This window comes from Urocitellus parryii, chromosome 7, assembly GCF_045843805.1.
Source record: "Urocitellus parryii isolate mUroPar1 chromosome 7, mUroPar1.hap1, whole genome shotgun sequence".
NCBI classification, from domain to species: domain Eukaryota; kingdom Metazoa; phylum Chordata; class Mammalia; order Rodentia; family Sciuridae; genus Urocitellus; species Urocitellus parryii.
The window spans coordinates 65,190,663-65,205,360 of NC_135537.1; the positions used below are offsets into that span (position 1 = coordinate 65,190,663).

At 33.7% G+C, this 14,698-nt stretch overlaps 1 protein-coding gene across 1 annotated transcript in view; it reads left to right on the top strand.

The window, feature by feature from the left end:
• Positions 1 to 14,698, top strand: part of Nkain3 (sodium/potassium transporting ATPase interacting 3) — a 340,996-nt gene that overhangs the window by 199,920 nt on the left and 126,378 nt on the right. The window contains exon 4 of the mRNA XM_077801184.1: positions 11,804 to 12,001. Coding sequence (XP_077657310.1) covers positions 11,804 to 12,001 — 198 coding nt within the window. The remainder of the gene's footprint in view (positions 1 to 11,803; positions 12,002 to 14,698) is intronic.

Genomic DNA, 14,698 nt, shown 5'->3' on the forward strand with positions numbered 1-14,698 from the left:
TGTGACCTTTTGAAAATGTTCTTGATTTCAAGCACAAAAAAAGTATAACCTGCACTTTCCCTGTTCCTTCCTTGCACCATTCCTAGATTTGGTGTTTCCTTAGTAAAGAGACTTGATTCTTTTTCTCTACAATTACTCACTGCATCTAGCTTTTGAATTTACTTTCAAAGAGTTGATCATATTTAACTTTATCAATCACATTAGATTTGTTTGATTTCTTTTATTTTTTATTTTTATTTTTCTGTTTAAATTCTTTTTAAAAAATATTTTTAGTTGTCAATGGACCTTTATTTTACGTATTTACATGCGATGCTGAGAATCAAACCCCATGCCTCACACATGCTAGGCAAGTGCTCTACCATTAAGCCACTCCCTAGTCCCCTCTGTTATAAAAATTTTTATTATTCTTTTTTATTTCTTTTTAATGTGTGAATTCAAATTACATTTGAATTTGAACATTTATATTTTTTAAAAGTCTAGAATTAAAGTTTTTAAATGTGGGACTTACACTTTTTCCACTATATCTACATCAATTACAGTATTGTCAGTCAATATTATCTATGTGATATGATTTTTATAATTGTAATATGTAATTGAGATAAATGTACTTGATAACTTCAGGGTTTGGGGCTCTATATAGATGCATTAGATAAACCTGTTAGTTGTGTGCTCTAATCTCCTGTATCCTCAATAGTTTTGTTGGTTTCATTTGTCAATTATTGATGATGGATTATGAATTTGACAATTACTTGTCAATTTTAGTTTTTACATATCAATGCTAATTTATTATATACAGATAGGATTCACATAGTTTTGTATTATGTAGCAATCCTATTTCTATTTTGCCATGAGTTCTATTTTGTCTGATATTAATTACACAACCTTTCTTTTATTTAATGTAGGTCCAGTATGTCTTTTATATTTCTACTTTCAATACTTCTGGATACACATTCTCAAATGAATTTTTTATAAACAACAAATAGCTGAAATTTTTAATTATTGAATTAGTTTATATCCACTTACTGAAATTACTGATATTTATGTCAGGATGGATGGATAGATAGATAGATAGATAGATAGATAGATAGATAGATAGATGATAGAGAGAAATGATTGTTCCTACCATCTAATTCTGTGCCTTTTATTCATTGTGTTTTTTCTATTCCTTTATCTTTATTCCTGACAACATTACATTAGATTTCTTAAATTTCATTTATTCTCTACTATTTCAAAATTATATACTGATTCTACTTTTGTTCTATTAAAAATTCACCCAAAGCTTTTACCACTCACTTTTAGATTTAAAATTAGTTATTATTACTGTCTTCCACCTCACCAATAGCAAAACATTGCTTCCCTTTCTTCTTACATGTTATGGATGAGCAGTGTTTAGTTCCACTTTGTTTTAGCTTACAAATATGACATTATTTTTATTGTCTCATATTATCATGCTTATAGGAATTAAGTTAACTTCTAGGACTATTTTATTCCTGAAAAACATTTTAGAAATTCCATAAATGAAAGTTATTGCTGTAAATTTTGTTTGTCTGAAAATGTCTGTTTCATCTTCATCTTAAATAAAAGTTTAAACACGGATTTATTTCTAAGTTCAGGCAACAAGAGAATAGATCATTACTTCTATAGTTTTAGTTTCTATTGAAAGTATACTTAATCATACTAATATTCTTTTTTCTCATTTTATTAGAGCATTTAGTAACACACAGAAGTTGGGTTCATTTTGACAGAATCGTAGATGCATAGAATTTGATTTACTCCATTTCAGTCCTCATTTTCTACTTCCCTCCTCCCCCCTATCCCCCTATTCTCCCCCTATTCTCTTTCTCACTCTTCTTACTTCCTATTTATTTATTTATACCGGGGATTGAACTCTTAGGAGATTAACCACTGTGCCCTATCCCCAGCCTTTTTTATATTTTATTTAGAGACAGGGTCTTCCTGCATTGCTTAGGGTCTTGCTAAGTTGCTGAGGCAGGCTTTGAACTCTTAACCCTCCTGCCTCAGCATGCACAGCCACTGGGATTGACAGCCATAGGCCATCGCACTTGGCTATTTATTTATTTTTGATTGTTTCTTTCTACATATACACAAGGTAAAATTCCCTGTCATATATTTATATATGCACATAACATGATTTTGTTAAATTCATTTCTCAATTCCTCCCATTTACCATCCCTCCTCCTCCTTCTCAATCTCCTTCTACTGCACTGATCTTCTCTGTATCTTTATGATAGCCAATTCCTCTCCTTGCCTTCTTTCCCTTATATTACTCGAGCTTCCACATGTGAAAAAAAAATTCAATCCTTGAGTTTCTGAGTCTAGCTTATTTAACTTAACATGATAGTCTCCATTTCTATCCACTTACTGGAAAATGCCATAATTTCATTTTTTTTAATGGCTGAGTAAAACTCCATTATGCATATACCTATGCATATACCACATTTTCTTGGTCTTTTCATCCATTTATGGGCATCTGGACTGATTTTATAATTTGACTATTGTGAATTATGCTGTGATAAACATTAAAGTGGCTATATAGCTATAGTATGCAGATTTTCATTCTTTTGAATAAATACCAAGGAGTGGAATAGCTGGGTCATATGGAGGTTATATTCCTAGTTTTTTGAGGAATCTCCACACTGCTTGCCAGAGTGGTTGTACTAGTCTGCAGTCCCACCAACAATGTATGAGTGTACTTTTTTCCCCTCATCCTCACCAGCATTTATTATTATTCATATTCTTATTAGTTGCTGACTGGTGTGAGATGATATCTTAGTGTAGTTTTGATTTGCATTTCCCTGATTGCTAGAGATGTTGAACATTTTTTGTACATTTGTTGGCCACTTGTCTTTCTTTTTTTGAGAAATATCTGTTTATTATTCATCCATTTATTGAACGAGTATTATTATTAGGTATTGAGTTTTTTTAGTTCTTTAAATATTCTGGATATTAATCTTCTGTCACAGGAGCAGCTGGCAAAGATTTTTCCGAATTTTTTAGGCTCTCTCTTCACATTCTTAATCATTTCATTAATTTTACAGAAGCTTTTTCATCTGATGGTATCCCATGTATTGGTTTTTGCTTTTATTTCTTGAGCTGTAGGGATCTTTATTAAAGAAGTTAATGTCTGAGCCAATACAATGGAGTTCTGACCCTCTGTTTTCTTCCAGCTTCTGGTATAATTCCTAAGTGTTTGATACATTTTGGTCTGACTTCTGTGCAGTGTGAGAGATAGCAGTTTACTTTCATTCTTCTAAATAGGGATATCCAGTTTTCCCAGCATTGTTTCTTACAGCTATCTTTTCTCCAACATAAATTTTTGGTAACTTTGTCAAGAATCAGATGACTGGTAAGTATGTGAATTTGTCTCCTCTTCTTTTCCATTCCATTGATTTTCATGTCTATTTTGATACTGATACCATGCTGTTTTTGTTACTATAGCTTTATAGTATAATTTGAGATCAGGTATTGTGATGCTTCATGCATCATTTTTCTTGCTTAGAATTGTTTTAACTGAGTCTTCTATTCTTCCAAATGAATTTAAGGACTATTTTTTTCTAGTTCTGTGAAGAATACCATTGGTATTTTGATGGGGATTTCATTTAATCTGTATATTGATTTTGGTCATATGATCATTTTGACAATGTTAATTATGCCCATCCAAGAACGTAGGTCTTTCCATTTTCTAAAGCCATCTTTAGCTTCTTTCTTCAGTGTTTTGTAGTTTTTTTTTTTTTTATTGTAGAGGTCTTTTACCTTCTTGGTTAGATTAATTTACAATTTTTAGCAGAATTCCTGTTGGAGTACAGGATTAGCATTGATGTATGAGTGTTGATCTTGTATCCTGCTACCTAGCTGAATTCATTTATCAGCTGTAGAAGTCTTCTGTTGGGTTTATAGGGGTCTTCTAGATATAGATCATATCAGCAAACAGAGATAGTTCAACTTCTTCTTTTCCTATTTGTATCTCTTTAATTTCCTTCTGTTGCATGGTTGCTTTGGCTAGAGTTTTTGAGAACTATATTGAATAAAAGTAGTGAGAGTGGATTTTCCTAATTTTAGAGAAAATGCTTCAGTATTTCTCCATTCAGTATGATGTTGGCTTTGGGTTTGTCATATACAGTCTTTAAAATGTTGAGGACAGTTCCTTCTATCCCTAGTTCTCCAGTGTTTTTGTTTTTGTTGTTGTTGTTGTTTGTTGTTTTGTTTTGTTTTAGCAGAAACCAGCACAGAATTTTATCAGAGACCTTTTCTGCATCTATTGAGATGACCATATTATTCTTGTCCTTAATTCTATTTATATGGTGAATTACATTTATTGATTTGCCTATGTTGAATCAACCTTGCACTGAACAAGGAAACCCACTTGATAATGATGTATTGTCTTCTTGATGTGTTTTTGGATGTGGTTTGCTAATATTTCATTTTCTGCATCTATGTTCATCACGGATAACAGTCTGTAGTGTTTTTTCCTTGAGGTATCTTTGTCTGTTTTTGATGTCAAGGTTATACTGACTTCGTAAAATTAATTTGTGAGTGTTCCCTCCCTTTCAATTTCTGAAATAATTTGAGAAATACTGATACTCCTCTTTAAAATCTGATAGAACTCAGCTGAGAATCTGTCTGGTCCTGGGATTTTCTTTGTTTGAAGGCTTTTAGCTGCTGTTCAATTTATGGCTTGGTATTGGTCTGTTTAGATGTTCTATATCTCCCAGGTTCAATTTGAGCATGTCATACGTGTCTAGAAATTTCACAACGTCTTCTGCTTTTTTCAGTTTATTAGAGTATAGGTTTTCAAAATAATTTCTAATAGAATGATCTTCTGGATTTCAGATGTGTCTGTGGTAATATTTGATTTTTCAATTCTAATTTTGTGTATTTGGGTCTTCTCTCTCTTTTGGTTAGTTTAGATAAGGGTCTATCAATTTTATTTATCTGTGCAAAGAACCAACTCTTTGTTGCATTAATCTTGTGCATTGTTTTTATCCTCAATTTCATTAATTTTATCTCTGATCTTAATTATTTCCTATCTTCTACTGGTTTTGGAGTAAGTTTGTGTTTCCTTGAGGTAGAACACAAGCTTATTTATTTGGGGATCTCTCTAGAATAAATGCTATAAATGTCTTCTTAGAACTGCTTTCATACTGTCATAGAGATTTTGATATGTTATATCTCAGTTTTTGTTTCTAAGAATTTCTTGATTTCTTCTCTCATTTCTTCTATCACCTTTCTTCATATGAAAGAGTAGTGTTCAAGCTCCATAGATTTATACAGTTTCTCTTGTTCTTTTTACTGTTGATTTTTAGTTTCATTTCATTGTGATCTCATAGGGTGCATGGGATTACATCTTTTTTTTGTATTTGTTAAGACTTACATCATGACCTAGAATATGGTCTCTTTTGGAAAAGATTTCATGAATTGCTGAGAAGAATAATATTCAGGTAGTTGAGTTAAAATATTCTGTAGATGTCTGTTAGACCCATTTGATTTATACTATTGTTTAGGTTGAAAATATATTTATTGATTTTATGTTTGGATTACCTCTCTATTGGTGATAAAGGTGAGCTAAAAATCACCCAATATTATTGTATTGGGGTTTACCTGGGATTTCATGTCAAAAAGTTTTAATTTTTTATGTAAATCAGTGCACTGATATTTGAGGCATATATATTTGTTATCTTTATATCTTCTTGTTGGATTGTCCCTTTACCAGGATGTAGTGGCCTTCTTTGTCTCTCCTGGTTAATTTTTTGCTCGAAATCTGCTTTGTCTGATATGAGAATATCTCTCTGATTGGTTTTTATTTGCATGGAATATTTTTTTCTATCCTTTTACCTTCAGCCTATGGGTGTCTTTTCCTATGAGTCTCTTGCAAACAGCGTGTAGTTGGATCATGTTTTTGATCCATTCTGCTAATCTATGTCTTTTAATTAGGGAGTTGTGACCACTTGCATTTAGCATTATTATGGATTTATGTTTATAGTTTTCTGCATTATGATTAATTTATTATATATAATTCTGTCTTAATTTCCATTTAGTTGGTTGCTCTTCTAGTGTTTTTCATATATTTGGGAGTTTTGAGGTTGGCTTTTGGGTAACTTGGTTGCAGTTTACCTTTGAGTATTGTCTGCAGTGCTGGTCATATATTATTTTAGATTATTCTTGTCATGGAAAGTTTTTCTTTCTCATCACTTTTGAAAGAACTTTGCAGCTATAGCAAGTTGGATGGCAATTGTTTTCTTTTAGAGCTTAGAAAATCTCATTCCAGGCCCTCCTTGCTTTTAGAGTCTGAGTTGAGAAGTGAGAAATGAGCCTTATTGGCTTGCCTATAAAAGTGAACTACTGTTTTTCTCTCACAGTTTTTAGTATTCTCTCCTTGTTTTCTATGTTAGACATTTTGATTATAATGTGTCTTGGAGAGGCTGTTCTGAGCTTTATTATGTGGGTCCTATATGCCTCCTGTATGTGGATGTCTATCTCATTTCTGATATGGGGAAGCTTTCTGTTGCTATCTCATTGAAAAGATTATTAGTGCCTTTGGTTTATATCTCCATGTTCTCTTCTATCCCTACTTTATATACAAATGCACAGTGCTCTCTGTAATGTTTGTGATTCAGTGAAAAGAAAACAATTAGAAATTATAAGGAAATTGCTTTAACTTTTCTAATTAATTTTCTAAGGTGAACAAATATTTCAAAAGAAACTTTGACATGCACACTATTATATAAATATAAGATCAAAGCTAATTCTCTAAAATTAAGCCAATTCTAGTTTCTTTAAGTACATATAGACTGCTCTGGAACATCACATTTTTCACTTCCAGATGGGCTGTCTTCTAATGAAAGAAAACTAAAATACAAAGAAGATTGATAGCTATATAAAAATGGATTCAATGATCCTTTGAGATGCAACTGAGAAGAAAGAAAAATATCATTAGTAATTGGGAGTTTATTAGAGAGGATTATCTGGTTATTGAACTAAACATACTTAAAAAAAGCAGATGATTAAAAAAACAGAGAAGAAAGAGACTAGTACCTTGACTAATGAGAAATTGTACAGTAGGTTACAATAGAGAAGTGAATATTGAATGTGTTTGGATGCGAATTCCTTCTAATACTGTGACTACATTTAATGATGAATAACATGTGCGCAGGGGGGGTCTGCATACACAGTTACTTAACATTCCAAAGGATTTTAGAAATCATTTTTGTAATTCAAAGATTTAAAGAAAATGGGAATGGATTTTGAGTTCACAGTAATAAGTTATAAGATGAAATAACTTATAAACATTTAATATTGACTTGAATAGATATTAGAGAAAAAGCAGTTATTCTGGAATAAATTTCTTTTAAGCCACAACTTTTTAAATCTATCTCTCTTGTATCTGTTTCCTCATGTACTTATGGTTACTCTCCTTGCCCACCCTTAAAAACACCAGCCTATTTTCTTATTACCTTGGCTTCCAAATCACATGAAATAAAATAAAAATCCTCTCCCCTGCAGCCCTCTCATGCTCTCTCTAGCTCTCCTCACTCTTCCTCTTGCTTGGTTCCATTCTCTGGTTTCTATTCTCTCTGCTTGCTCTACCTTCTTGCTCTACAAACTGTCCTTGAGTAATCAGATAAGTGAGGGAGGAAAAATTATTTTCCCTTTCGATTTCTTAGCTGGGACCTTTATAACAAGATTAATAAGAGAAGGATAAGTTCACTAATGTATATGTCATATGCACATGGAGATTCCCTGGAAATCAGTAATTTTCAAAGAGATGATCTAAAATTCAGACTTAAATAACATATTCAGCCAAAATCAAAGAAAGAAGGTTGTGGAGAAGGCCAAGTATGGGAAACTAATAACAGATGAAGTTTAGTCAGTAAACATTTTTGTGTAGATTCCTCAGTGCAGGAAAAGACTAAGGTCATTTCAGTAATCAATCATTGCTGTTGCTGGTAGAGATGGAAGGTGGGTCACCTTTGTAAATTTATGTCTTGCTTTTAAGCAAATATGAATATAGCAGAAATATTCTTTTCCTTTGCCTTTAACTCAAAATAGTCCTTATGCCAAAGTGGCATATTTGGAGGTGACAAATTCTGGTACCTTTTACATACATTTGCATAAATACAAATATTAATGTTTATAATCTTTTTAAATTCTGAAGACAAAAGATGTGAGTCGCATCATTTGTCAACTTCCTTAAACATAGTTTGCTGAAATCATCACATAACATGCTGATTGCAAGAGCAGAAAGAGAAATAAAACTTGAGGTACTCAAAATTATTTTTAGTGTTAACTATGGTTCAAAATTAACCCATGTATTTTAAAACTACAGGCTTTGATATGGTAACCCCCAAACTTCAAAATATTTGTGATCTTCTGCATTTACTTATTTATGTAAACATTCTGGCAGTTTTTTTTATTGCATTGGATCTGACATGACTTGTATGGAAACTGAGTTGACACATGTTAAGTGTTTTGTTTTATAACATTTAAAATCTAGTGCTGAACAGATAGAAATCAGATACAAACTTGAAATAAAATTTCATAACAAACTTAAACGTTTGAACTTTAAGTACAATTTTATGCTATTGGTGTTCATGAATTTTAATATCATTGGAAAGAATAGTACAGTTTATAAATAGTTATATCTCCAATGATTGAGAACTACACTGAGAGATTTTATGTGTTTAGCAAACATGTACAACTAGTGCATAGATTGATTTGTGTTTTATTTGTATGGTATAAATTTGAGTCAGTCATTAAAAAGAACTATATTCTGCAATCGAAAAGGTCACTGGATATGGATGCTTAAAAAATGGAAATTGCTATGAATTTGGAGATCATGCTAATTCATCCTGAACCTAATGAAATCTATTAAGATGAAATAATGCATAGTCTTCTATGGTGATCAAGACTAACCATAAGAGATTAAATCTGATGACCAGGAAAGGGAGCAGTCAGTATGCATATCTGAAGTTTGCCTGCAGGTAAATTGCTTTGTGTTAAACTGAATTTGCTAGCTAGAGCAATTATTTTTCTATAGTATTTTTCCCTTCGGAGACCAACTGCAAATTATACATGTAGCAAATCAACAACCCCCCCCAAATGATGTAAAATGTTTTATTATCAATAAAATGCTATTACTGTGAAGGTAACTGAATAGCAAACCAACAACCAAGAGCTGAAAAAAAAAGATATAAAATGTTTTATTATTGATATAATTTGAGGCATACTTCTAAAGGTACATTGAATTCCTTGAAGTGAGGAAAATCTAAATGTGTATAACTTCACCCATTAACACACCCTGGCAATATTTCTAACCTCTCGTTTCACTTAACCATTTATACCAGAGTAGAGGAGGCAGGTTTTCCCACTACCCCTACTCAGAAAAGTCTACATTGGTTATTTCAGGGTCACCATGTATATGTTCAAGGGCTTCCTATTTCCCACCAGCTTCCCCTAGATTCAGAGAATTGAAACCTCTATTTTAGGCACCTAGGAGGGTCCTCAATTGCCAAAGAGGAAACTGTCCTCAAAAGAACTTGGGGATGCACAGACAAGCATCACTTGGGTCAGTAGACAGCCTCTGGGCCTCTCAGAGAAGGCCCCGGATGGTGCTTGCTTCCATGTGGACCCCTGGCATGAGTGACAACCAAGTTGTCATTCATGTTGGGAACTCAACAAAAACTAACTGATCCTGTATCCACAGCTGCCCCGATGCGCAGTGCCCTGGGCCAGGTAACACCTGCCTTTTTACCCCCTCTTTCTTCTTCACTTGGGAAGTTGTAGTCTTTCGTGTACTGGAAGTCAAGTGCCCGGGTCCTCATTCATTCATTTTAATCTATTGTTTACGACACAAATATTATGATCTTAGACTCTCTGCAGCTAATAATCTCAGAAATACAAATTGAGTATCCTTTATCCAAATTGCTTGAGACCAGAGGACTTCAGATATAAGATTTGGCAGCGGGGATTTTGCATAACATGAGCTACCTTGGGGAGGGGACCCAAGTATAAACATGAAATTTGCTTAGGTTTCACATACAGCTTACCCAAGGTAACCTGAAGGTAATCTTGTGCAATATTTTTAGTGCACCTGTACTTTGACTGCGACCCATCACAGGAGCTCGGGTGTGGAATCATCCACTTTGACAGTCATTTTGGCACTCAAAATATTTCGGATTTGGAGCACTTTGAATTTTGGATTTTCAGATTAGGGATGCTCACTGTTACGTTAAAATCATCTCTAAAAGGTCAAAAATCCTGGGCTGTTCTTTGCACTAAGAACTCCAGAGATCTTTTGATATCTACAACTGTAGTAGTGACCTTTATGTTTTTTTTCATTGACTGTGCTGGTATTTTCTGGAAACAACAAAGAATGAAGGACTTAGCTCACTTTCGGGTATGAGGAATGGTCAGAAGAAGGGAAAGGTATCAGTTACTGTGAGATAGAACCACAATCGCTAAAACTACAACTGATTGGATCATTTCTAGTGTTAATTATCTGTGCCACCTTGAGCAAATTAATTTAATTCTCTAAGACTTACCTTAATAAACTGAATTAGTTTCTTACAGATGTTGTAACAAATTACCGCAAACTTGGTGATGTAAAAGAACAGAAATTTCTTCTTTTATAGTTTAGAGGCTAGAAGTCTAAGATGAACTTCACTGAGCTGGATTCAACATGTTGTCAGAGCCATGCTGTCTCTCAATGTTTGGAGGAGAATCCATCCTGGCCTCTTCTCCCAGGAAAAGGCGGTCAATAGCATTTCTTGGTTGTTGACTGCATCACCCCAATCCCTACCTCTATGGTCACTTTGCCCTCTCCTCTTTGTGTCCAATATCCTTCTGTTTTTTCTCTTAGAAGAACAGATGTGACTGCAGTTAGATTTTATCCAGATTATCTCCCCAATTAACAATTCTTAACTTAATCAATCTTCAAAGTCCTTTATTGCCATATAAGATAAAATTCACAGATTAACAAGATAAATATCTTTCATTCAGCCCACTGTAAATTAGTTTGATAATATTACCTACATGAATATTAAAGAATATACAGTCAACCATCCATTTCCAGGGGCTTCATATCCATGGGTATAACCAACCATGGATTAAAAATATAAAAATAAGAAAAAAAATGCTTTTTTTACTGCACACATTCACATTTCTTCTCATTTTTCCCTGAGCAATACAGTGTATAAGAACATAGTACTTATATTTGATTAGTAGTATAAGTAATCTGGAGATGACTTAAAGTTTATGAGAGGATGTGAACAGGTTGTATGCAAATATTACACAATTTTATATAAAGGTCTTGAGCATATATAAATTCTCGTTAAGTGTAGGCGGTCCTGAAACCAATTTCCCATGCATACGCAAGAACAGCTGTAGTATATGAAATTTCCTTAGAACAATGTCTAGTATGCCACAAATTCCTCAGTAAAAATTCGCCTGTGATGATGATCTCAATGACAATGCCACAAGAAAATATAGTGGAAAGATTTACAAAAGCAGAATACATTTTCAATGAACATATATGGACAGTCTCACCTCTGGTTATTTGATGTGTGCTAACCTTACAACAGTAACATTATTTAAAGGACTGTATCTCTACCTTGAATAATTATAACTTAATGGTGCAGATATATGATAACATGACTTTGTCTTTTGTTTCTTTTCATTGGAAATTATGTCAGCAATTTCCTCCATCCTGAATTCTTCCCAAGGTCAAAGCCAAAGATGTGATATAATATGATTGTCCTTTTTGTGCTTTTGTGTCCTTCCCACCTAGGATACAGATCTGATGACATTCAACATCTCTGTACATCGGTCATGGTGGAGGGAACATGGACCTGGCTGTGTCCGGAGAGTGCTTCCTCCGTCGGCCCATGGCATGATGGATGATTACACCTATGTTTCTGTCACAGGCTGCGTCCTGGACTTCCAGTACCTGGAGGTCATCCACAGTGCCGTCCAAATACTCCTCTCAGTAAGTGTCACTTTTCTGTCATTATCTGATCGGAACTCTTCTCTATTGGTATTTTATATTCACCTACCTGATAGTGCAGCAGAGAAGCACATAGAAAACATTAACAGAGGAAATAGCAGCAATTATGGTGCCATTAGTCATATATAATGGCAGGTTACACCTTTTTCTTCTTGTTATCCACATTTTATGTAGAACCAGCTTGTTGCTATGGTTTCTAACCTGAGATACATTCCACACTCTTCAATGGAATAATGTCACCATCCTCCAGAAGTGGTATGTTGCCCATTATCTCAGAATCTGCCACTAATGTGTTCTTCTACGAATGCTTTAGTTCCAGAGAAAGAATGATGGAAACATACCTACTCAATGATGGTTCATCTAATAAATGTCACATTAATAATAATTAAAAATCAAATCCCTCCAGAGATGCACAGCATTTTGTGGTGGAACTCAGTTCCATATAGAGAAACAAAGATAGGAATTGATTTGATTAGACTATAGAAGCTTTATATACCAAGATTCCTTAAAGGTAATTTCTGTCTACCAGACTGCCCCACCCTCAGTTTGACCATAGTCTAGAGAAGAACTGACTTAAAAGGCATAACATCATCAAGAATGGTGTTCCTTTAAAACCTACCTAGGATTTGCCAGTTAATTTGAATCAAAATACAATATAGCCATTATCAAGCACACTTTTCACATAAACTGACCATCCCAGTTCTTCTGCCCAGTTGGACAGTCAATCAGAATAGAGATGCAGCCTTGATAATAATCAAATCAGAAATATAAGTGGGACAGAAGAGTGAGCCATGTACCTTGGACTTGTTTCTATAAAGTACTTTGAGAAACCCTTATCATCATTTACTGTATGAATTCTCTGCTGTTATGTAACAAATTGCTCCAAGATGTAATTACTTAAAACACTAACAATTTATGGTAGAGTTGTGTGGGCAGGGATCAGCAGGGTAGTTCTGCTTCTCCATTTGAAGTTGGATAGGGTCACCTGCGTGAACCTTTTAACTGGAGCTGTACCGGGACTGAAACATTCAAAGAGGCCTCACTCACCTGCCCAGAGATGGCTGTGGGTTCCCATTCCCCTCCACTTGGCCTCTCAAACTGCAGGAAACTTGATAGTTTCTCTTACAGCAAGATAATGGGGTTCTAAGAGAAACCCCAGCATGCAAGCATTTATCAAGCCTATTCTCCCATTAGCTACCACAGGTCATATGACCAAGACTAGGCTCAATAAAGGAGGGATCAACAGAGAGGCAGAATACCTAGAGGATGTCTCATTAAAGATCACCAAAGTAGCAGCCTTATCTCATTTGCTTACTGCATTAATAATTTTTCTTTAACCTACATGTCTCAAGTTTTAAAATGTTGTTTTAGACCATGTTTGAATTGCAATTTCCTAGAAAAACATAAGAATCAAAGATTTTTTAGTGTTCTAGATCAAAGAGCAAATTTTATACTGAATTCAAAGAAAGGCATTCTATTTCATGCTAATGAGTTTTCTTTCAGACATTTATCAGGAAATTAGATTATTGTAGGTTTCTATTATTACACTTACATAAATAAATACAAGGTACAGTCATTTGTTCATGTAGGTCCATACATCTTTCTTTAAAGTAGCAGTTACATATGAGTATATATACATTGGAAATGTGTATTTTTTTATTGGAAGCCAATTTTTCCTTAAAATTTTTTAGTTTATTTTAAGGTGTAAAAGAATTATATTATCATATACTAGACTCTAAATATTCTTATTAAATTTTTTATATCAAAAACATTTTCTATAATCTTTCATCTGTGCAGAGATCACCCTCCTTTAAAAAAAATTGAAAGTGAATTGATAAACCATTTTGTGAATGATGCATGGTGTCCAAATCTTTGCAATGTGACAAAATGCTATGGAATCAAAAAGCCATTTTCCTATAGTAACTCCAACCCAAATGAACTGCAAGGTGAAATTATTTGATAAGAAGCTGGACTGTCACATAAAGCATACCCTAAAGGGAAATCTAAGTAAACTGTATATGTTACACCTAAAAGCACTTTTCATTTATAAAATGAATTCCTTGATGTATTTTAGTGACCATTCAAAGCTGCCAGTGTTCATATGTAGGTCTGTCTATGCTCTTCCACCTTCAGGAAATAAAAAAGATTAGACACTGCTCTTTTATTGTATAATACGCCTGACAGACAAAACGTTTAATACTTTATCTTTTATATTAAAATAAAATATATCCTGAATTTGCTTCACAACTATGATATTACAGTAGTCCTCCCTTATTCCCCGGAGATATAGTCAAAGACCAACAGTGGATACCTGAAACTGTAGATGTTATTGAATCCTGAAATGTTTTCTTTCCTATACATACGTATCTACGATAAAGTTTTATTTATAAATTAGGCACAGTAAGAGATTAAAAACAATAACTAACCCTATATCTTAGCAACCTCAGCATGTGATTCTATTTTATTTTTTTGTGATTCACAAACTTTATTTTACAAAGAGGAAGTACTTTACAGTTTCTCCCTTATATCTGAATTGTCTACATCTTTACTCTTGTCGTTTCAAGTCGATATTAGGTAAAATAAGGATTACTTGAACACAACCACTGCCACACTGGTTATTCTTTTAACCAAGACACTGCTGACAAATGCAATGGCAGTGTACACAACATAGATACACTG